The sequence below is a fragment of the Chanos chanos genome, chromosome 2 (assembly GCF_902362185.1).
Source record: "Chanos chanos chromosome 2, fChaCha1.1, whole genome shotgun sequence".
Lineage (NCBI taxonomy): Eukaryota > Metazoa > Chordata > Actinopteri > Gonorynchiformes > Chanidae > Chanos > Chanos chanos.
Window position 1 is genome coordinate 35953338 of NC_044496.1, and position 25090 is coordinate 35978427.

At 39.0% G+C, this 25090-nt stretch overlaps 1 protein-coding gene across 2 annotated transcripts; it reads right to left on the reverse strand.

Moving 5' to 3' along the window:
• Positions 1–366: 366 nt before the first annotated feature.
• Positions 367–23764, reverse strand: nptna (neuroplastin a). Of its 2 annotated transcripts, XM_030765648.1 has the most exons (9): positions 23473–23764; positions 15660–16007; positions 13399–13576; positions 12194–12288; positions 9740–9873; positions 9344–9617; positions 2488–2509; positions 1766–1842; positions 367–1436 (listed from the first exon to the last, which is right to left on the reverse strand). In XM_030765648.1, exons 1-8 carry the CDS (start codon positions 23543–23545, stop codon positions 1782–1784), a joined length of 1185 nt encoding a protein of 394 aa, XP_030621508.1. In that variant the 5' UTR covers positions 23546–23764; the 3' UTR covers positions 367–1436; positions 1766–1781. The 2 variants fall into 2 exon arrangements, with proteins under 2 accessions (XP_030621508.1, XP_030621509.1); XM_030765649.1 differs by lacking the exon at positions 15660–16007.
• Between the last annotated feature and the right edge of the window lie 1326 nt (positions 23765–25090).

Genomic DNA, 25090 nt, shown 5'->3' on the forward strand with positions numbered 1-25090 from the left:
ACAAACACACACTTACTGTCTAAGGTTCGTTGTCATCATAGTGTGTTTCTTCTGTTTATCTACGCTAATTATGTCTGATCTTGGTCTCTTTTGTCTGACTTTACTGGGCAACAGTTAAAGCAGACACCGGGAATGGTTATAATCTCAAAATGTAACCTGATACAAAATTTGATGGCTGCATAAATCAATTTGTGTGGTTTTTCCTTTGTCATGCTAAATTTGCCACAGAAACAGATCAATTCCTCGTGTGGTTGCTTTTGCTCTCGCATGGTGTGTGTGTGTGTGAATTCCTTTAGGAAAAAATATAATATTCTCCATTGTGCAAAACTAAACCATTTAAAGTAAAAAGCACACAAAATATTTAATTTTGGACCTCTTTAATTCTTAAAAATGACATTTTGTGTCTTATGATCATTCACTCTGTCCATTTCCAGATTATGTTCTGCAAGGTACTGTTAGCGTGAGTTTGCCCTCAGTGTATGGCAACATCTTATAGTGTAGAAGGTATTTCATTAGTTGGATGGATAGTGTGCTCTGCTATTAATGGCAACTATAGTATTAAAGCTTCAATACACAACAAAAAAAGCTGAATAATAATTAAAAAAAACTGCCATTTTCATTTTCCTCAGTAAATCTAATACATGAATAAATATTGCATAGGATAAAAGCCATGCTGTATAATATACATACATAAAAAGCAATTAGCTATGTTGAGTCATCATAGATATAGATATAGAATAATAAAATGAAGTTACAGATTTGGAATTTTTTTTAAAGAGTTAAGTGCATCATATGAATAGCATTCAAATTACTATAGGTACTTTCAATGATATGATCCACACATAAATAAATATGCCATCAATGTAAAAATCAAATACTGAAGGACACTGCAAAGCCCTTGTCTGTTAGTGACGCTCATAACTCAAAAAGATATGACTGAGAATGCTATGCCACCTTTTCAAATGGTACGCAGTGAAATGATCGAATGTACAAAAACTGCTATACCCGAACATGGTGGTAATCCTGCTTATGTCACAAAGCTTAAGATTCACGTAAAATATAAATGCTACATAAAAAGCCACGTTGAAAGAGACAAATCAATTGGAAAAAAAAGCCATATCTGTATCAAACGGCAGATCAATATCTTGCATGCACTACATCTGTACTTGTAGAAAAAAAACCCCTAAAACTAGTGGAAAAGATAATATAAAGAACACAATCATGCAGCAAAAACGTTCCAAATGTTCACACTGTTTCAGTCACTTTTCACGCTCTTCATATTTCTTCTTAGAGATAAACTCATAAGGCATGCCTTGTGTGGTCGTTTTCCCCTTCATCATCCTCAGTTTTCTCTTATTCCACATTTGCTTCTCTAAACTCTCCAATGCATTCCTTCATGACTTACGTTCATATGGTCATGATATGAATGTCTTCACCTGTAAAGAAATGAAATGCAGAAAGAAAGAAAGAAAAAAAGAAAGAAAGTAGACGAAATCAATAATGCTGTATTATAAGTGTTTTGCTGTCTCTTTTAAATTTTAGTTACTTGCTCAAAGGAAAAAAATCACACGGTTAATCACATACTTAGTACCGTAATTTGTTGAAACATCCAGGGAAAGTCATACTGTTTAATACTGCGACAAAGTACAAGAAAAGTCCACAGATCCAGCATGAGGTTATATCTCTCGCAGAATGACAGAAAATGGATCTGGCATAAATAGTCACTCGGGGATTGGCATAAAACAGGTTTAAAGGAAACACTTACACTGGTAATGGCTGTCTTAGTTTGTATTTCTCTGACGTAGGTTTTTGTCTTTGTGGTTGTTGGTGGAATTTGTTTTCCTGGAAAGTGAAATTGCAAGATGACACAGATAAAGAGAGATTGTGAACACGACTAGTCTGCAGTCACAATAAAAAAAAGCCTATTAAACTAAAACGAGGGCCACTCTTGGCAAGGCTCTGCCGATATTGAATTAAGCTTTCATGATAAATTCAACTGAAGATTTGTTTTAAAATACACGTTGAGCCATATTTGCTTTTAAGCTTATATGACATAGGTCTGTCATTGACTGGCAGGTCACCTCAGTCTCTCTGAGCTCTTTTCAGTCAGTTCACTCAGAATGTTTTATGGTAAAAAAAAATCTCACATGTCAACCATACACTAATGTGTTAACATTCACATAGTTTAAATGGTAATTACAATGAATTATAGTAGGGGCTATTACAATGATAATTATAGATGGTAATACATCCTCATATCTGACTAACATTTTTTAAACAGATAACACAAGGTTTTTTATTACAATGATATGTTTTAAATGATTTAAGTGAATCAGAGTACATAAAATGATATTATAAATTTCAATATCAAAATAAAAACGCAAACCTTGTATATCTATATTACAACATTAATCTACATTTTTTTTTATTGTCCACCATCCTATTGTCTTTGTGACAAATGAAAACATCTGATCAGCAGACACTTACATGGGCCCAGCTGGATCATCATCTTCAGCAGAAAAGGGAATAAAAAGAACAATGAGTTAATATTGTTGTCTTCCTGTTACCTTTACATTTCATTTTTCTTTTGATAACAACACTGTGCTGAAAACCAGACACAATTAAGTGCATTGCTTTCTCTCACGCATGTTCACAATGCCAAAGACCTGGTTGCAGAGTTTGCCTGTGGATCAGCTCTGTGGTGTCAGCACAGTGTCTCATCATGAGAGAGGAGTGTAATCACTGAAGGAGAGAGCTTTTAAGAGTCTTCAGTGAGTAACCACTGATATGGCAGCGAAAAGTTACACTGATTCCAATGAAATAGCCTATGCTACTAGATCCCATGCAAAGGTCTGTTGCTTCTTTAATGATGTCACTGTCCTGTCCTTCACATTATCCTCCTAGCATTCCTCCACAGAGAGCTCTCCTTATGATAGGAGTGATTTTGGTGTGAACCATTAGCTTGTAGAAGCTGAGACAAAGGAGAGAACTACAGCCAGGATACCACACTGCTCCTGTCTTACCCCCTCCCAAACTCAGAGCAGTCACACCCAAAACAAACATGCTGTACACAAGGGTCAGTGCTATTAGAGAAAAACAACCTTGAGTTTTATAAAACTGGACACAATCAGAATGAAGCTCTTTGTAATTATGGTAATGATTTAAGAAAATAAAGAACAAAGATGACAGTTTAAATTGCTGCATCTTTGTAAGGTTTTGCAAGTCCATAAAGGTGAACATGACTCTTATTTGGCAAGAGAGCAGTAATGACCTGATAAAGCTATCTAAATCCATTTTCATGTGCAAAGGAAATCTTTGCAAAGGTGATAACAGAGAAAAACAACCACTCAGTGATGAATGGGAACATATCACTTAAAAATTAAGATGGAAATCAACAATGAAACATTACACATGCAACCAACATCATAAAAATCCAACAAAGCATTCTGTTGAAACCATACACACACACACATACACACAATACATGAATGAGGGGTATGGTTTGGATGCAGTGAAAACGTGATTGACCACAGACTGAGAGTCATGCAGGTTCTCTCACTTACCACACATTGATTTAGGGAGTGCAATATAAAGAGAGGGGGGAAAAATACATTACAGCATCCAACTTCAAAATGGACAACTCAACCCAGATCTATTGTTTTCTCGCATATGAAACACATCAGATGAATTAAAAATGTTGTCATATATGTATTATTACGATATATATTATTTATTTGTAAGGTTATTTTGTTGACAACCAACCTAATGTTAAAATTAAACAATTTACTCATAAAACCACAGAACACAAAAGGGAAATGCCATTCCACAGGTTAGCCACCAGAGGGAGTTTACTCCTCACTGTTTACTTGGACACCTCAAAGACCATGGGAGAAGCTATTGCACTGATGTAATCTACCAGGGGCATATTTTATGAAGCAAAATTTCTCACTTAACCATATAATAGCACCCATCAGGATTCTTAAAGATGAGAAAGGCTTAGGAGTATAGCTACTGGGAAATCTTGAGCATGGTCAAGCTATTATGGTCAAGACATTTTACATACCTCAATGAAATAAGAATTTCAAACTGCTCAGTTTAAAGCAGATGGGGGAAAAATCTGTAGGTCAAGAGAAGAGGTCCTAGGTCCCGTAAGGGCACCTCCACAGACATTAATAATTAAATGATTTCCACTGGCCCATACATTGAGAGATCATATTTCTCATGAATATCAGAGTGAGATGGGTCAAGCTGACAATGAGTGGCTTACGGGTGTGTGTCTGTGTGAGCGTCTACATTTGTGTGTTTGGGCTTATGTGGCTGTGTGTCTAGGTCAGAGTGAATTATTCAGTGTGAATTCAGAGTCAGATAACAGGGGAGGCTGTTTGGCTGAACTTGCTGAAAAAGCTCTGTTACTGAAGAAGGGAAAAAAGTGTTTGCAAAAATAACGTTAAAAAGCAGTGTTATTTTTGTAAATTTTGACAATAATACCTTTCTTTCTTTAATGGCGATGACGTCACAAAGAGGTTAAAGAGTAACTCCTTGAAAATAAAAACTATGACGAGTACTTGATCTCCCTCGATGAAACATGATGACACGTATATAGTGTTGGAACTAATATCTGAATTACAAAAATCACAAGAATCCCGAAGGTGCAGCGCTTCAATTTGCCCCCTTTCTCCAATCAAATACATGCATCTATTCTGCGAAATTCTAAGTGTGTCAATCTATGAGGCGCCACTGTGGACAAAGGTCGTGCGAAAAGCGCGAGAGGAAACGAACCCTTTTTGCGCGAGAGAGGTCCAGTTAACCTGCGAGGGCAATTGAAATCCTGTTAGGTGGATTGAAGCCCTCTAGTGACAGGTCCAATGGTCAGCGAGCGCGAATTAAAATTGCGTGCGAGAGAGAGTCAGCAGCTGGCGTGAGACATCCAATGAAAAACGTGCGCATTCCATTCGATAGTGCGCACGAATTAAAGTTGCTTGCGAACGAGAATGAAAGTAGCTGGCGTGAGAGATCCAATGAACAGCTCGCGCTGTCCATTTGATAGCGCGCTCGAATGTATTTAATTCTTGAAAATATCTCCCTATGTAGTTGCCACGACTGATATGGAAACAAAGTAGAACAACACAGAGAAATAAATTACTTACTCCCATATTCACACGTTGCCGGTTAGTAAGGACAAGTAGCGGGGTTGTAACGTATGATTTTGATTGCTCATAGAGACGCAAAGTGGGTCACGTGAGTGGACCCTGGGAATGGAATATCCCATTCATGTTACCATAGGCATTTACAAACCCAACTCAAGGGATTGGCAGCTATACAGCTTTATCAAGGAAGAAAAACAGCATGCAGTATATACTGGCCAGGGCTGCCAACTCTCCCGCACTGAGCGCGAGACTCACGCAGTTGACACAAATCTCACGATCTCACGCCACACACGCCTTTTCTCACGCTAACTTTCGCCTTCGTTTCCTCCGATTTGTAAAATCTGTGATTTTTCAGCGAAGGAGCAGCAGCGAGTGCAACAACAAATCACTGCGATGCGCGTTCTGGTGGAGCAGCCAATCACAATGATTTTGTGGTTAAGCAGCTAACCCGCTAGGCAGGAGTAGAGCAAGGCTGGAGGAACAAATACATAAGTGCAACGGTCATTTGTCTAATTTTATGAATTCGTCGGGTTTTACTCAGGATCCGTCGGTGTAAATTTGTAGAGCTGGCCTACGACTTGCAAGGTTAGCAAAGTTACTGCAGCATTGCAACACTTACTGACATAGTTTTATGCTTAAAAACTTGATAAAACATACTGCACCAGTCAAACATGTGGACATGCGTAGTTGAGCTGCTAGTTATTGTTCTCTAAAGAAACAAACCACGGCTGTCAACGACAGCCCGGCTCAAATGATCTTATTTGTATGTAATTAGGGCTGAGCGATATAGCTGAAATTTATCTCGATTTCAGTCGATATGGATAACATTCAGTCAATATGGACATTGCCCCTATAACACCTAGCCTATCCTAAAATTACTTTACCTATTTACTTTGTTCTCGTAATATTATGACTTATTTCTCTAAAATTACGGCTATATTCTCGTATTATCAATACTTTTTGTTCTTGTAGAATTACGACTTAATCTCGTAATATTACAACATTATTCTCGAAATCTCAGAATTTAACTACCTTACTTTTATCAACAATTTCCACACCATCTGCACTCATATTCCTCCTCCACGTTGTGGTGTAATATTTCGATGGTGCGTCTGAACAATACACCTGTTAAATGATTGGCTGTTTGCGTGTCACTCATAGCAAGCTCCATTATCAAGGGACGTGATTGTCATGCGAGGGCGCTGTCCGGGGACTATTTTGTGTGTGTATCTGTATGCGCAGTGAGGGGTAGGCTATATGTAGTGGTGTGCAAGATACGGGCAGTTAGTTCCGATCTGTCAAGCTGATTGATGCGTTGTGTCAATAAAACGACTGAAGTATTGAATAATGCCATCCCAGTTTTGTTCATCCAGTAGCAACTTGACCAATGATAGGCTGTTTATGAGCCAGGGAGGGAATATGATTTGGGTTTGTTCATGCGACCGAACTTTATGTATTTGTTATGTGAGGTGAGACTACCATTTTGCTGAACATTTAGGTCCTCTCTATGAACCCATGCTAGAAGTTTAGGTTTAGTCAATTATTTTGCTTTTATACGATTTCATTGCCCTTTTAGCAAACGTACAATAAGGAACTACAATATGTGAATAAAACACTGAAATAAAAAGATTTGTTGTAATGTATTAATTAGATCATTATCTGTCTATAATTGTCGTCAGCATGATCATGATCATCGGGCCTCATTCACCAAACGTTCTTAGGAAGAATTTTGTTCTTAAAACCCACTTAAGCAATTTTCTGACATTCACCAATGTTTTCTTATTTAGGATTTGTTCTTAGGTTAGAACAGAATCTACGCACTCAAGAGCACATTTATGCACATTTGAGTGCTGACATGTTTGTGCAAAATAATTGTTTATTGCGTTTTCTTCAATTCTACAGTTGTATAATACTATAGGATTTAAATTACAATAATATTTTTATCATTTACAATATTTTTGAACAATTATTCATTATTTTACTAAGCATTATGGTCTTTTAAAATAAATAAACACTACACTAACACTTCATGTAAAACTCCACAGTGTAGTGCATATTTATTCATACTTTTGTACAATGAACAGAAAGAGCAATATGAGAATATAACAGTTGATGGAGACTGTGATAAGTGAGCAGTAGTTTTACATACACTACTTATGGGTTATCCCATCTGAAACCAGACAGGTTGTAAAGCAGGTGTGTGAGAATCAGTCGGTTTTACTTTTAAATATGGATAAATTTTAAAATACCTGGACAGAGCAGATGCAGCCATTGTAGCCTTCGCTCCTGTGTGCTACTGTGCGTGCGTTGCATTGAACCAATAAAGCGGGAGCAGAAGTGATGGCTCAAGCTACTTGTTGATTGTTAGAAAAGAACTCAGAATTACGAGAAACAAAGTCAGAACAAACAAAAGGTGGAACAGCGAGGAAAAAAAAGTCAGAATTTTGAGGGAAAAAAGTCTTGTGACAATTGTGAGAAAAGAAATGTGAGAAATAAAGTCAGAATTCTGCCAAATAAAGTTGGAATTCCGAGAGAGAAAGTCACAATCAAGCAAACTTCTTTTAATGCGGCCGAAACTGGCCTCCATAGATTTCTGTGCATGCACATGGCCCCACAGTCTCATGGCCTTTTATGGGGATTGGCAGGGCATTTACCTATGGTAATTAGGAACAACTGGAGAGCAGTTTTCAATTTACGATGGCAATAGGATTCATCATTATGAGAACAAAGATGCAAACAATTCTGCTGTTTGAGAATGTGTCATGAATCTGATGTAGACTTTATCTTGGACCTTTCTCAAGTACAAATTTAAGAAAAAATTTAAGGAGATATTAGTGAATGAGGCCCATCATTATTATATTAGCTAGCTATTCATATTAATTCACCTGCTAAATCAACAGAGATTAACTGGCTAGTTAGTCAGCTAACTGGTTCGAAGCTACCTAAATAGCTGTTACTTTCCATTTGCGCACGCTATCAAATGGACTGCGTGTGCTGATCATTGGATCTCTCTCGCCAGCTACTTTCATTCTCTCTTGCAAGCAACTTTAATTCGTGCATGCTGACCATCGGACTTGTCACTAGAGGGCTTCAATCCCCCTCACAGGGTTCCAATTGCTCTCACAGGCTAACTGGACCTCTCTCACCTGGTAACTGGATCTCTTTCGCGCAAAAAAGGTTCGTTCCCTCTCACGCTTTTCACATGACTTTGTCCACGACGGAGCCTCATATCAATGGCTCCTTGGACGATGGATGATCGTTTTCTACCTTTTTTTCACACATTTGTTGACATGACTACGTTATCCCAGCATGACAATACTTGTCGAATTCTTTATCTGGCCACAAGTTGACTTATTTTCACTGTTAATGATCAATTATAGCTAATAATAGCCAATGGCGATTGAAATACTGGAAACATATAGGACATATCGCCTCTACACCGGTCAGTCTGGGAGATGTAAGAAGCACCAGAAACATAAGTATCATTTATAGATCAGTCTAGCAACACATTTACATATTGTTTTCAAAGCTGAACTTGATCAGGCTCAATCAAATTGCTTTTATGCTGGCATACCTCAGGTTTGAAATGGACTCTTCCTTTGAGTGTGCTATGTGGAAAACTTAATTTAATTTAGAAGTACTTCTGATAGAGCCAAGAGCAAGCACCCTAAGCAGCCTCCTAACGACAGTACAAAGTCATCTGACTTAACTGTGTCTTAAGATGAACTAAATATTTGGTTTCATTGACTAAAACTTTACTTAAACTAAGGTGAAAAAAACACTTAAATATGACTAAAACCAACAACAGTTTTAATGAAACACAGAGACTAATAACTAAATTTAAAAATCTTGACCTCAAAATAAGACATCAGTAGGAACGACTATTGTAGAAGAGGGCCCTCTAAACTAAGGCAAAGCCAGTCTAGAAATATTTAGCAGAATTCAGTTTGGATCAATACTGGGTCAATTTAAAATCTTTTCAAAGGGCACGTGCTATAATTCTACTATATTCATTTTGAACATGCAAAAATACCCAGCATGATTCATCTTTGCAGTTTCGTAGTCATTATATATACCTCACATATAAATATTGGGAAGCTTCCCCAGGTTACAGAGTCATATAATACAACAATGCCAGATTACACTACAACATTACACATCACGCTCTGTGTCTAAGCCCTCACTCTCAAACTTACCGTCAGGCACTTCATCAGGCTTCTTGCGTTTCTCATAAACAACGATGATGAGGACTAGCACAATGATTTCGGCTAGCACACCCAGGAGAGGCCAGAGAGGGGCCAGGTAGCTCCTGACACGCAGGACGGAGTTCACAGATGCAGTGCCGATGGCATTGGTGGCATTGCACTGGTACTCTCCAGGGTCCATGCTGATGTCCAGGTTTATGATTGTCAGCTCGGTGTAGTTATCCTTGTTGCTGATGAAGAAGCGGCCTGTGGAATTGTCAATTTCCTGTGAAAGGATAAAGGAGAAATGGAGAAAAGGGGAAAAAGCTAGTCACTCCTACTAGCTCTAGATGAGGGGATACCCCTGCGACTGCTATTCCGACACCATAAAGATTCAGATGAACGTACAGAGAAGACGCCGTTGTCCAGTTTGCGCCAGGTCCAGACGGGATGCGGGTAACCCACAGACTTACAGTAGAGCATAGCACGCTGACCTTCGTTCCTGTTCTCACTGCGCTTGTGTCCTGTAATGTCAGGGGCAGCTACAGCACAGAAAAGACAAATACATTATCCATCAACACGATAGCTTTTTGAGCAATGCAGTGATAGAGGAGGAGGATGTGAGAATTTATTGTAGCAAATCCAAAATCTAATCATGCTGTCCAATTAGCTGCCAGTTTGACTGACAATGGTTCATCTGTGCCAATGTTCAGTGGGAAACAATATTGGACTTTTAATTAAATGTATAAAGTATGTTTTTGGATGTATATCTTATGTCCAGTAGTATTAGGTTTGAATATTCCTACAAAATGAAAATGTCATGTTAATGTCTGCACTATGAGGCTGTCAGTGTGTGTGGAAATGCATAAGCTTGCACTCATGCTAATTAAGATATAACTGCTGTCCCAAAGGAGCGCTACGGCACACCAGGAACATGGAGTCTCAGAAGAAGAAAAAAACCCTCAAATATGGATGCTGCAGTCAAGTTTCAAAGGTTTCTGCTAGACTAGAAACAGAAGCAATACTGTATGTCTGGGTAGTAATTCTACCCTCTAAAGAGATTGAATTTCAGTAAAGAATTGTCAGGTAGAGACCGTAATGTTTTACAAACCACAGGCTGAAATAAAGCCTGCCAAAATCTGTTCAGTTTCAGACAAAAACTGGATTATGGAAAGCAATAATAAACAGAAGTCCTCGTAAACCTGTATGAACAAGATCCTCTCTATTTCCCCCTCTCCTCAAGTACCTCATCTGAATCCCCTGTATAAAATTATACCTTGGCACACCCCAGTCTGAACCACGGATCACATTAACTCATAATACCTGAACAATGGGCAGTGTGACAGTGCTTTTGGCCACAGGATAGGGAGAAGATTCAGAGCAGTAGGCTTAACCCCCCCTCAGAACCCTCAGGCTGGCCACCATCTGCTGCCTTTGAGCTGACCACGGGATAACAGGAGGTGACTGGGCCACAGCGTTGGACAACCTCATTGTCACAAGCTTTCACAAGCTGCCGCTCCATTTCATTACTGCTTACGGCAACCTTTTCACGTAGGTGATCTCAAAGAGCTCACATTGACAGACGCGGTTTGGTGTGGTGTTCCCTCTTTGTTTGTGGAAAGCGCAGTTTAGTTGGAACATATTTGGATACGAGCACTTAGCATTGTGTTGTTTCTAGTGCTTTAATCCGGTTTTCTCACGTGTTACCACTGCATATTCCAGATCACTGCGATGACAGTTTCTTAGAGACTGTTACATTCTGTACTCTCGCCAGCAGTGGTAGGTGTTTCCTTTCCTCAGTTGCCAACACACTCTCTTGCCAGTTTTCAAACATTTTCTTTTAATGGTGATCTGATTAGCTATCCATAGAGAGAAGACTGCCAACGCTAAAGGATCTAATGTGTCTAGGAAGCTTTCTATTTTGGCAGGTGTGTTGCTTGTTGTACAGCACCAGTCAGCCATTTCACTAACTGTAGTATTACTGTCTTGGGCTATCACAAACTCCGACCTGTTCATATTCTGAGCTCTGTCTCACCCCTTTCTGGTCATGTCTGAGCAGGGCTTTTAAAGGAGTAAAAAACAACACAAACATAATTGTGTTAAAGAGGATGAAACCTTTTTTCACCTGTGTAATTTACAGCACATACTGTCTTTGTTTAAAAGACTTTTGTACTTTAAAAGCATAAAGGCTTAAATATTTTAGTGTTTAGTAAAAGTATTTTTCCCTATTTTACTGTATTCACATTTGTATTAGCCTGTGAGTGTAATGCTGTTGAAACCTGTGTTAGTGTGGTTTGTAAATGATTCATTCCTACTGATCTTTGATCTCAGTTCAGTGGGGCATTTTCTCCCCTCGTCCCAAGCGAGTAATTGATTAGCAGTGTAAAAACATTAAGAGCACATTTGTGGAGCAAATTCCACAAAAGGCACTTAAAGCAATTGCCATTATTGCATTTTACAGCAGTTAAATCCTCATTTGGCAAGTTCTCATGGCCAAAATTGTCACAATGATACCACATTACTGTCTTCAGTTCAGTGTTATGCAAGCATATATAAATTGCAAAATGCATATATTTTAAATATTTTATGCATATATTATATAATATTTTAATTACATTTTTTTCTTTTAATGATCCATCTCTCTTGCCTTGATGCAAAAAAAGAACAAGAGAACAAACATTCTCAAAAAACGTTCTGCCAGGATACACAGAGCATATATGGAGTATGTGAACATACATTGCAAACTAATGTGAATCTGTCTTCTCCTGCCTCATTATTAGCACACACAGTGTAAGACGAAGGCTAAACACAGAGTTAGTAAAGCCAGATTAGGAGCGCTGAGACCATATGAGATTATCTTACCTTTAATCTCAATGGTTGCATTAGCTGAAGGTGCCATATCAAAAGTGTACACACACATGTACTCTCCTGCATCCTCTGCCCGTGGTTTGCTGAGCCTGAGTGAAGGACAGGATCACAGGGAAACACACCATGAGTTTCAAAGTGTTCTGAGCCAAACTTACATCATGCCTTTATAGCATCACCATCCTCTATACACAAAGACTTGGCTCAAGATCGCTCAGTATACTAGCTGCTGATAAAATACAATTTTTTGTTTAAGCAAAAAACAAATCAGTGTAATGCCAGGTTTACAATAAAAATAGCAAGCAGTCAGGCTTGTAAAAAAAGAGAGAACACTGTCAATTCTCTGAAACACTAAACGACAGCATCTCTCTCTAATGAGGCTCTCTGAGGATGGTGATAATGGGTGAAATCCCTGTGAAGAGTGTCGAATAGCTGTGCTGCACAGCTTTGACGTGCCAAAAGACATATCTCAGCTCTGTGTGAGTCAGCCTGACTGTAACTGTAGGTGGGACATCACAGAGACAGTGCTACTGTGGACCTGGTCGGACTGATCAGATTAGCAGTAATGCTAAAGGATTAGCAGCATTTGCTTTGACAGAGGGTAGCCAGGGAAGAGAGCACTCCAGTCGCATTAGAAATGCAAAGTCAAGCAGGCTACAAAAGTCACTGAGCTTATGGAGTAAAACAAAAGCCAGAGCTACTTCTGGGAGCCCATGCAGGTAACCAGTGTTACTCACATTTACCTGCAAAATTAGTAACGATTTTGTCTCAAGAAAAAAACCCCAAAACATTTTCTTTAGAGTACCTGAAGAAATATATTTTACATGTGATATTACAAACTGTCAAATAAGTCTAGTGCACAATACAGCTCATATCTACCAGTTCACAAAGACATTAATAAGACTAATATTAACAATATTTATGAATTGACAAAACAGATAACTGACATGGACATGACAATTGTCTGCAAGTAAGTGTAACAACTAATTTGATATGGTTTGACATTACGCTGTTCAAATCATCAAAGTCATGTCAATCAAGAGCAGTCAGATTTCGTTCACTGCGACCTTTGCACCAGTGCCACGGAATTCTCCATGGAGCCTTCCATCTCAACCTGGTGCCACCTCACCATTGAGAATGAATTGCCAAAATCTCATTTCTACAAAGATTTAAAATCATTTCACATTAAACAAGGCCCCTACTTGTATTCTCTGTTCCTGATTCCTTCTAAACGGGTGCCAGGGATCTCCCCTCCATTCCTCATCCAGTAGCTCTCACGGTGGGCATTCTGGGAAACGGACAGGTTACACTGCAGGGTGATTGGCGGGCTGTGATAATCCACAGGCAGGATCATGTGATCTGAAGCATCGATCAATGGCTCTGGAAACACAGACATCGGTCAAGACCAGAGGGGTGATACACACAAAAATACTACACGGCACTGTACTACACTGCCTTGGGAGATGTGTCCTCATGGGAAACTGGACATACATCCAATGCATCAAAAAACACAGTAGGCTTAGATTTAAATATCCCATTATAGTGACTCCTTTTCAGTTCAATATTTCACTGAAACCGTCATTCCTCAAACAAAGGACCACTGTAAAAATCAAGAAGTCAGTATTGGTGTGAACAGAATTATTTTATTTGCTATACTGAAAATAATAATTCAAAAGAAAGAAATCAGACAAATAGAAAGGCATTGAACTATAAAAACAAAAGCAAAACCAAAACCAAAACAAAACAAAACAAAACAAAAACACCCCTAGGTGTTACTTAACAAAGATACTAGCGTAAAACGTCATGGGAGGAAGCCACTACAAGAAAACCCAAGACAAGGCCGAGGTCCTTTATATCCATTAACACATACCCTAAAGACTACCCTACTTTGTAGCTCTGTCACTCAGCTACATTTGGACTTGATTTTAGATATCCTGTGTGTCCAATATTACTGATCTTTCCAAGTGTTCCTCTGTGTAAAGTATATGGTGCATCCATATGGTGTACAAATACAGCTAGGGCAACAAAAGGTATCTACTCACACAAACCCCCATGGGATGACAATCTGGTGCACAATAATGGGAAGAAAAATCAGAAAATAGTTGAGAGAACGATGTGTTCCCTGTTTTTGAGTTTTGACACAGAAATCAAGCTATGATCGAACCTGCTCCTGGTGAACTTGTTTCATTAATTGAAAAACATCAAAAATCAATTCACAAATGCAAAATCAATTCACAAATGTCCTTACGATATAGATCATTTTCATATTTAAAATGTTTACTTGAAAGGCACTGCATATTTGGCTGTAGATAAACCTTTTGTTGCCCATCATATGTTATGAAGAAAGTATCCATGACTGTTTTTTAACGTGTTCCACTGAGTCACGTATTGCAGAACAAAAGGTATCCATGACTGTCAGCAAACACTGCTGGCATGATGTAGGAACATCTACAAGATCAAACAGGTTGAGAGACTTGATCTGACCCAGTACACAGGCAGACACATTGTTTTCAGCAGCTGGGAAACATCTAGAAATCTCTCTCTTCATCTTGTCACAGTGTTTCAGATGTTTGTGAGGTACTTGTAAAGACAGATTATGAAAGCATCTGAGGATGTGACAATGTACACAGCATCGATCAATGGCTCTGGAAACACAGACACTGGTCAAGACCAGAGGGGTGATACACACAAAAATACTGCACAGCACTGTACTACACTGCCTCGGGAGATGTGTCCTCATGTACTACACAGGATACAATGGGTGTAGTTTGAAGTAGAGACAACCCTCCTCTTGGTCTCTTTCTTTTCAAGAGGGTTATTCCAGTTCTAATGACTTCAGATGAGTGGTGAAGTATGATATTATAACATATTCATTCATTCATTTTTAATAGATGTTACATCATTGTTCTGTGCTCTGACTCAGCACAGTGCTAGTCACCTCAGATTTATCATTTTCATTTCTTACCAAAGCCAGTCCTCCAAGAACAATGTCAGGAAGAGAATAATTTTGAAACGACAATGAAACAAAGAGGTTATAAGATGAGAAGGAGAACTTGGAAAAAGAACTTGTGGTTGGAAAAAAGTGACTTGTTTGTTTTCTTTTAAAGTGCCTTTGTGTGTACACCGATCTACTGTTTCACCCTGAAGCATTCATGAAAACCAGTGAACTCAGTGGGTGGCCTTTTAATGACATGAGCATAAAACAGGTGCTCTGCCTCTTCAGCACAATGTACATTTGGAAGTCTGCTCTTCATAATAGTTACATGACTCTGTCTGAAGACACCAGGAATTCGGTTTATTTAGTGAAGCACTCACTCTTATCAATCGGAGCTGAAGGGGGTAGGATGAGTCTAAGTGACCGAGTAAATATATCAGACACTAAAGTGTTGAAATGAACACATTGAGGGGAGGTGTAGTTAGTCAATCACTCATCACTAAGAGGCACTACACTGGATAAACTCACTCTGCAACACGGTAACAGTTGCCTGGGCTCTGATCCACGTAGTGGAAGGATTCTGCTGCAGGTCATTTCGGCGTGGGTCATTACTGGCACGGCACTCGTAAATCCCAGAGTCCTCGAGCATCACGCGTGTGACAGCTAGCACGCTCACGCCGTTCACTCCGTAGGCTGTGTTAATGGACACACGTCGTCTGCGTGCCCCATCCCAAAGCTGCAGGAAACTGTCAATTTTGTTGACCTCTGCGTACCACCATTGGATCTCAGGCGTGGGCGTGCCCACCACATCACAATACAGTTCAAAGGTATCACCAGTCAGTTTAGTCTCAGACCGAGGAGATTTGACAAACCCCGCTAAAGAGAACAGGAGTGGGAGTGTAGTGGAACAGAAGGACAGAGAGAAACAAGGAAGGGATGGTTGGAAAAGAAAACAAGAACAAGATTAAAAGGAAAACATAATTAAATAAATAAATAAGAAAAGAAGTAGAATCAATGAAAAATACATGTGTAGTGAGTAATTAAAGACAATGGATTAAAAGAACTGATAAAACTGACAGATGACAAATAAATAAACAAATGTGAAGAAATGCATGGAACACTGTGTGCCAAAGTTCGCCAAGATCTTCAATGTTACCACACAGAGCAGGGCTGTAATATCGACTGTCTATCTTCACTATCTCTTTTGATCACCTTCAGTGAGATTTAACTTGAAATATCAAAGCAATATGCACACAGACGGCATAAAAGTAAAGCATTATCCTTCTGAAATTGTACTGTTGCAGTTCTGAGTTGCTGTAGTTTCCTGTCTTATATATCAGGCGACAATTAGAGAACAGGCTTTTTACTTTGTGACACATGAACTGATAAAAGTTGACTGATTGTGATTTTTTTTTTAAAAAATGCATAGATCCTTGCCCCTTGTCACCCCTCTTTGACACCTTCTCTCATCTTCATTCCTCCCCTCTGTCCCCGTCCCTCTGATCCTAATTTCTGACTCTCATGGCCCGAAGCCTTCCTGTGTCAGTAACAATGCCAATCAAAGCGAAAGTTCACTCACTGTAACACCTAACAGACGCCTAGTTTGACAACTTATCGCAGCAATGTCTGGACCATTTGGCCACGAGTTGATAATGATCAATTCTAAAGACAACCAGATCACCTCAGAGGTTAGTGTCCCCTGGGGATAGAATTCGGATCATGCCACAAGTCCAACCAACATTCATTCCCTCGTACACAACTAAATAGAACAAAAGAAAATGAAAGTAACCTGTACAACATGAAAAAATAAATGTGCATATGGAATCGATATTCAACATATAATCGTAAAATTCCTTGGGCCTTTAGATAACCACTGGCCTGTTAACCAATGGCTAATTCTCAAGCTGCCAGTGAACCAGTGAAGTTGTTCGCAATGTTGGGGCAATCATATGTAATATCACTCAGAAGCATTAAATGTCAAGACAACTAGGCCAATATAATTTTACTAATCCTTAACTGGTAAAAGTTCAGTAAAATTGTTTAAACTGAGCTCAGATTAACACTTCCAAATTCCAAGGAGTGTCACCTCCCTCTAAGCAGAAACACTGTCACTGCCCGATTTTGGGCGTGTCCCGATTTGTGGTGGAAGTAGGAAAGTTTGAAAGTCCGGTCTATTATTAATGATCATTATTTTTGCTGAGCCATCATATTTCCAGACATTCCAGTAAACTATACTGTGAATTGTACACAGTATCTTAGTTATAGTAAGTAATAGTAAAGTAGATTAGAGTAGTAATTAAAGTAGTAATCGTAATAGTAAATTAGTAAATGGTTAATATAAATATAGCTGTCTATTTGTGATAACTGTCCATTTTTACGTTACAACGAATGTATGCTGAAAGAACCTCAAGTTTCTTTCGATTTTTTTAATTGAAATAAAACAACACAATGTACATATGTAATATGAAATATAAAAAATAACATAAAATATACAAAATGGATATAAACAACAACATCTGACTGACTCGATCACGGAGAATTCATTACCCTCCATGTCCTTACTTATTTTCTCATTTTATATTTGATTATTTTCTTACTTATTATCTCATTTTCTAGCCGAATGAGATTGCCGCTGCCCGATTTTGCCTGCTTCTGGTGTCGTAAGAATGCAATGCCGTAAACTATTCTTGCTGTGCATGCATGTTGCAGAGGAGGTTTCTGGACTTTTGTACTTCCACCGCAAATGGGTAGCGCCCAAAATTGGGCAGCGACAGACACCTCCAAAAGGATAGCAGCACCCTCGTTTCCAAATCAGATAAAATGCCAGACCCCCTGCTATCCTACTGCTCAGTTCAGCTTAGCTCACGGTCAAGCCAAGTCAAGTCAAGTTGAGCTCCATTGCATCATCCATCATGTAGTCCGCCTGTTCCACCCTGCTCATCTCTTCGAAGAATTGGCCCAGTCTCACCACTTCGAAAGATCCGCAACGCTAAAAGACGAAGTGTCACTCACGGTCTCCTACAGTCAACTTCAGTAACTCAAGTCTCTCACACCTGAACATGGTTGGGCCTGCTCTTCTTTTTCTTTTCCTTTCAGTTACACTCAGTGTTGTGCAAGTTACTGAAAATTAGTAATTAGTTACAGTTACTAATTACTTCTTTCAAAAGTAATTGAATTACTTTACCAATTACTGCATATAAAAGTAATTAGTTACTAGGTAAAGTAACTTTTGCATTACTTCTAAATGTTTGCTTCAATTCTCTATTAATGCATACCAAACAAAACAAGCCTTGGCTGTTTGGCTAGAGTGGCTCCTTGGCAGTGACATCGTTAGGTCCAGTCACTGGGGGCTACAGCCCAAAATATTGGACTTAGCCCCTGATCATTTCAGTAGCTAGAAACACCCCTACTCCTTGGTCAGCAGCGCTAGCACTGGGATCTTTCGTGATTAGCTTTGTAGAAGCATGTTGTTTTACCAGATGCTTAAGAAGAATTACCATGGTATACCTACATACCTTCCTATATATATATATATGTGTGTGTGTGTGTGTGTGTGTGTGTGTGTGTGTGCTACCGTTCAAAAGTTTGGGGTCACCCAAAAAATGCCACATTTTCCATGAAAAGACATACTTAAATTCATCAAATGAGTTGCAAAATTAATAGGAAATATACTCAAGACACTGACATAGTTAGAAATAATGATTTTTACTTGAAATAATAATTTTGTCCTTCAAACTTTCATAAAAGAATCCTCCATTTGCAAACCTTTGCCATTCTTGCTGTCAATATGTTGAGTTAAGCTGAAGAAATTTCACCCCATGCTTTCTGAAGCGCCTCCCACAAGTTGGACTGGCTTGATGGGTACCTCTTATGTACCATACGTTCAAGCTGCTCCCACAACAGCTCAGTAGGGTTGAGATCTGGTGACTGCGCTGGTCACTCAATTATTGACAGAATACGAGCTGACTGCTTCTTCTCTAAATAGTTCCTGCATAGTTTGGTGCTGTGCTTTGGGTCATTGTCCTGCTGTAGGAGGAAATTGGATCCAATCAAGCGCCGTCCATAGGGTATGACATGGCGTCGTAAAATGGACTGATAGCCTGCCGTATTCAAGATCCCTTTTACCCTGTACAAATGTCCCACTTTACCACCACCAAAGCACCCCCAGACCATCACATTTCCTCCACCATGCTTGACAGATGGCATCAAGCACTCCTCCAGCATCTCTTCATTTGTTCTGTGCCTCACAAATGTTCTTCAAACACCTCAAACTTAAATTCATCTGTCCATAACACTTTTTTCCAGTCTTCCTCTGTCCGATGTCTGTGTTCTTTTGCCCATCTTAATCTTTTCCTTTTACTGGCCAGTCTCAGATATGGCTTTTTCTTTGCAACTCTGCCTAGAAGGCCAGCATCAAGGAGTTGCCTCTTCACTGTTAACATTGAGACTGGTGTTTTGTGGGTACCGTTTAATGAAGCTGCCAGTTGAGGACCGGTTAGGCATGTATTTCTCAAACTAGAGACTCTGATGTACTTGTCCTCTTGCTCAGTTGCGCACCAGGGCCTCCCACTTCTCTTTTTATCCTGGTTAGAGCTAGTTTATGCTGTTCTGTGAAGGGAGTAGTACACACCATTGTACGAGATCTTCAGTTTCTTGACAGTTTGTCGCATGGAATAGACTTCATTTCTCAGAACAAGAATAGACTGAAGAGTTTTAAAAAGAAAGTTCTTCTTTCCGGCCATTTTGAGTCTATAATTGAACCCACAAATGCTCCAGATACTCAACTAGCCTAAAGAAGGCCAATTTTATTGCATCTTTAATCAGCACAACAGTTTTCAGCTGTGCTGACATAATTGCAAAAAGGTTTTCTAACGATCAATTAGCCTTTTAACATGATAAACTTGGATTAGCTAACACAATGTGCCATTGGAACACAAGTATGATGGTTGCTGAAAATGGCCTCTGTACACTTATGTCGATATTCCATTAAAATTCAGCCATTTCCCGCTATAATAGTCATTTACAACATTAACAATGTCTTGACTGTCTTTCTGATCAATTTAATATTTTTTTTTTAATTAAAAAAATGTGCTTTTCTTAAACAAGGAAATTTCTATGTGACCCCAAACTTTTGAACGGTAATATATATATATATATATATATATATATATAAAGAGAAAGAGAAGCAGAGATTCATTCATGTATCTTTTTTTGATTAAACTGAGTGTGAGATGATTAACTGTGCTGGGAAATGCTGAAGTATCCCATGCTGGTGTGTGGGTGTGCACTGATAGTCGTATATGGTTTCCATAGAAGCAGGCATCCTGTGACCAAGCAGGTACCCCTGTCATCAGTAGGAGGGCTGAATACCACATAACTAAACTCCACACACATCTGCCACCCCCACACAAACTGTGCCATGTGAGTGAGAGTGAGGGAGAGAGAGAAAGAGAGGGAGAGAGAGAGAGAGAGAGATTTATCACCATAATTACACTTACCACACATATGGAATCAATTAATTACAAACTGCATTTGTATCACTGGACTGTCTTATGTTTCTAACTTCTAATAACATATTGAAATTGCGAATATAACACATGACCAAAAACAATGTGTGTGATTTGTTGACCTTATATTAAAAAAAGAACACCTGATAAAAACCAACACTGATAGAGTGATATTCTTAGACTGGTTATTTTCAACAAATTTAGGTCAAGGGCTGATACCTACGTACTGTACTATTTTGCTCAGAAAATATCAATGCAGACTTACTAAGATAAAATATGATCTGTGCAGGATAAGATGAGTGAAAAGGAGAAAACAAGCAACTACAAGAATAAGGAAGACTGAAATACTACTACTACTACTACTACTACTACTACTACTAAATTTCCTCCCCCATAACTAACTAACTAACTGTGCTAAAACTGTGTTCATCCCTTCAATTTCCATGGTTTTAAATAACCAGTTTTTCCGTGGTTCTACAAAAGAGCTGTGTTTTTTCTACAACAACATCAACAATGTCAATGGAAACCCACAGGATCCACATCAAAATTTGATGAGAAACTGACCATTCCTGATAGGGTGTCTCAGGAAATGCCAGTGTACTGAAAGCAAAGGACAATCGGCAACCGCATAATTTCCCCCTTTTTCCATCCCTCACACAGCCTCGGTCACATTCTACTGGTATGTTACAGTTCTAATTTTGTGCAATCTGCAGTCATAAATCATGGAGTCATGTTTAGAACTAAACAGAATGAATTGTATTAAATCAATCATTCTTACTTAAGACTGGTTCATTTCTTTCACTCTGGAACATCACACAGTGTATCTTACTGGGAGGAGAATAAAAATAGTATTGCTAATTTAGTGTGATGCTCCTTGCTGAAGTACTGGTGCTTTGTAAATTGTAATTAATGACAGTGACAGAAAAGGAACATCTGGATACCAAATTCAACCCTGATGGTCCTTATATAGAGCATCTTGATGTGATAAATGTCTCATTTGCTTTGTTGATGTATAAAAGATATCAATTAAATTGTATTTAGAGCACATAACAACATTATAATCTCATAATATTACAACATATTAAACACAGGAACATCAAAAGGACAGGATTGTGCATGAAAGCTTACACTCTTAAAACAAATACAGTATGTTGAATGACCTGTTTGAATGACCTGAGGCAAAATTAGGATTCTTTCATCAATGGAAATTACCTGATAATCTTTGGTTGGCCCATTTTAAAATTAAATTTAAAGCTGTGATTGTGTGGTCCTGCTATTGTGATGGGGTGACAGAAGGAAGCCTTAAAGGATTTTTTGGGAGCAAATAAAACCTGTGAGATTTTGCTTGCTAATAGGCATATATGCCTGTAAATGGCACCGACCCAGCTGGTAATGAAATGTAAAAATCTTGGTCCTGCTCATATGTGAGGACACCTCACAATGCCAAATGCAACTTAAATCAGGGGCATTTGCAGATCCACAGTGTGTGTGTTTGAGTGAGGGAGAGAAAGGGAGCCAAGCAAAGCTATAATATGAAATATGAATTTCAAAAATTCAACTAGACCATGCAAAACTATACCCTTTAAAACAGAAAAATCAGTGGTCAAAACGTAAGCCATATGTGTTGCAAAAATTCCAGGGAGATCTTAAACCGACACGAATCGGATCCGAAGAAACGCGACAACCTTCAAAGATATAGGAAATTCATGGTGTACAGCCGAACACCTCACACTCGTTGATCGGGTCTATGGAATGCCTCCACAAACGAGATGCCGGTCAAGAGAATTCACGTTCATTCACTTAGACTCACAGCGCGTATTATGACTCTTACAGAGGATTGATGTCATGAAGCACCGCAGTGCTCCTCCGTTAAGACTTTAACAGGTCCACTCACTCCGAAGGGCATTAACGCCATGCATCCCACTGCTGCTGCATAGGCTCTAAAAATAGAAACATGCAGCAGAATGAACTGGGGCTATTTACGGCTCTGCAGAGGACTGGTGCTCCATCGGCCATCTAATTCTACCGACACTTTCACAGTGTTCTCGTTTCATAAGCTTGGTAATGCGGGCTGATTTTGGGGGGTGTTCTGGACAAACATGAATCACGCGGGATGTGGCTAAGATGTGGTGGAATCGAGTCGGGTCCCCCGAGTCATTACTGAGTTCGATGATCAAGCGCTAATCAAACAGTCTGTACAAGAGGCACTAAAAATAAGGCTCGGAGCAGGCTTTCATCATAAAAAGATTGCCTCCCAGTAACACTAAAAGCCCAACCTTTGGCTAGCCTGCTCTAGCTGGATATTCCAGGTATGAGTGACAACCATTTAAATGGCTCTGCTCTGTGGAGGACAGCGGCTCCTACATTTTTACCGTCCTGGTAAGATTTGTTTAAGTACATCAAAAAAGGTGGCCTTGTGTCGTCTCTCCAAGATGCTCACAGACATTAAATAATAAAGTCCCTCAGGTTTGGTTTATCAAATAACATGACTATAATACACCAGATGGATTGGAATAGTTATACTAAGGATGTCATTATTGCACTACATACATAAATCGGTCATCCTGTTTGATACCTGTCAAATAATAGTCAGGTATGGCCAACTCTGTGTTCCGTCTCATTAACTCGGATCAGTAAAACAGGAACTAACGAATATTTGCAAATGAAATTACCAGCAGACGAAACAATTCATATTCTATAAAATTCGAACGTAATATTCCAATCGAATTATTTACACTCAGCATTGATTAAGGACACCAGATCAGTTATACACCCTCAGCAAATCAGTAGTCTTTGAAGAAGAAAGTGATGTTTGTCGTTTGCAAAAATCTTACCATTCTGAGCCGACACGGACCGCAGCACCAAGACCCCGAAAATGATCACCACCGGATTGCCGGGGAAGGACATTATTTTCTCGATCCCTGGTCGTCAGGTAGGGTACCTTGTAAAATGTGCGACAGGATGATGTACGGAGAGAAGACGGTCGTGTTATATGGGGAAGTGAGATTGGAGAGGGAATTGCTACAACTGTACGGCAACCCTCAGCAGAGCTTCAATCGGGTCACGCACAAGCTTGTCGCCTAGCAATAGCGCGAGGGTAGGCTAGTTGATGCCACCTGGGCAGGATTCTTGGCTGCCCCATGCACCAGGTTTAACTGAAGAGAAGGCGCCGCTATCTCACTGCGTTATCTATTAAGTCCCGCGATAGTTCATTGTCTTGCCATCAGCTCTGCGAGATTTTAGTATTCTGTGATAATCATAAGGCATTAGGAAAATTTCTTATGAAAAAGAAAACAAATAATTTACAGCATTGTCACTAGTACCTACGCGATCAGTTTAATTTACAGCAGTTAAATTCAGCAGTGGCTTTGGTTAAAGTACCCTATTTTAGAAGCATAGGATCTTTGTTCACTTTAATTCGACTGTTTAAAATCTGACGTCTTTCACAACTAACTATGTTTAAAATTACATTTCAGTTTAAATTACTGACCCCAAGATTACGTTTACAATTTGTCTTTTAATCCATGCCTTAATGTATGGAAACCCTCTAGGCCCCTTGTTTATCAAACCAAGCACTGGAAATGTCTTTTTTGTGCGGTCAAATGAATTTTCAGATAAAAAAAAATCTTAGTAAAGTTAAGCGGTAAGTCACACAAAGTATATGGCCTATTTTTCACCATTAACGCTGCTCCGTGGTGTTTACCTGCAGCTGAAGTTAATCAATTTGCAGACACCTGGCACTGTAACCCTGCCCATAATTATCTCACATATGGTTCCTTGCATCTAATCTCATTTTATTCTTTGAGTCCAGGCTATCACGCATTGTTAACAGCGTCACAATCAGCTGCAGCAATAGTCTGGGAAAAAAGATCTTTTTCGATCAAGTATTGTCTCGATACGCTTCATCTTGTTGTTTTAAGAAGCAACATAGCGATAGTCAACTACTTATTAAGTAGATCTGCTGCCATCTAGTGGGATAACTTTTTTCTTCCTTTGCTGCATTATTATAAACACCTTCGAAAATTGCTAACTGGACATATTGGATGTAGATGTTAGTGTTAAGTAAAAGTCAAATATACAGGGCAAAAAAATTCAGAAGTAAAGCATGAGACATACTCAACACATTTTAGCAGCACATTTGAACTATTACATTAAACTATCATTTGCGCCTGTACAGAGCTCAGATCAATACAAACAAACGGTTGGTTTTCCATCTCTTTATTTTCAACATTTGGTAATTATGCGTCTCTGCATTATATTAACATATAGATCCGGTTGTAAGAGAGCCAGACTGACATTCAGAAATTGAAAAATGCATTCAAATGGCAACAAAGAGCCTTTTTTTTTTTAATTTCCCCTTTTTTATTTATTTTTTATTTAGCTCATAGACTATTGTTGGGTGTGGGAATTCAAAGGTAAAGTAATTTCTTGTGAGCCAAATGTCAGAATCCT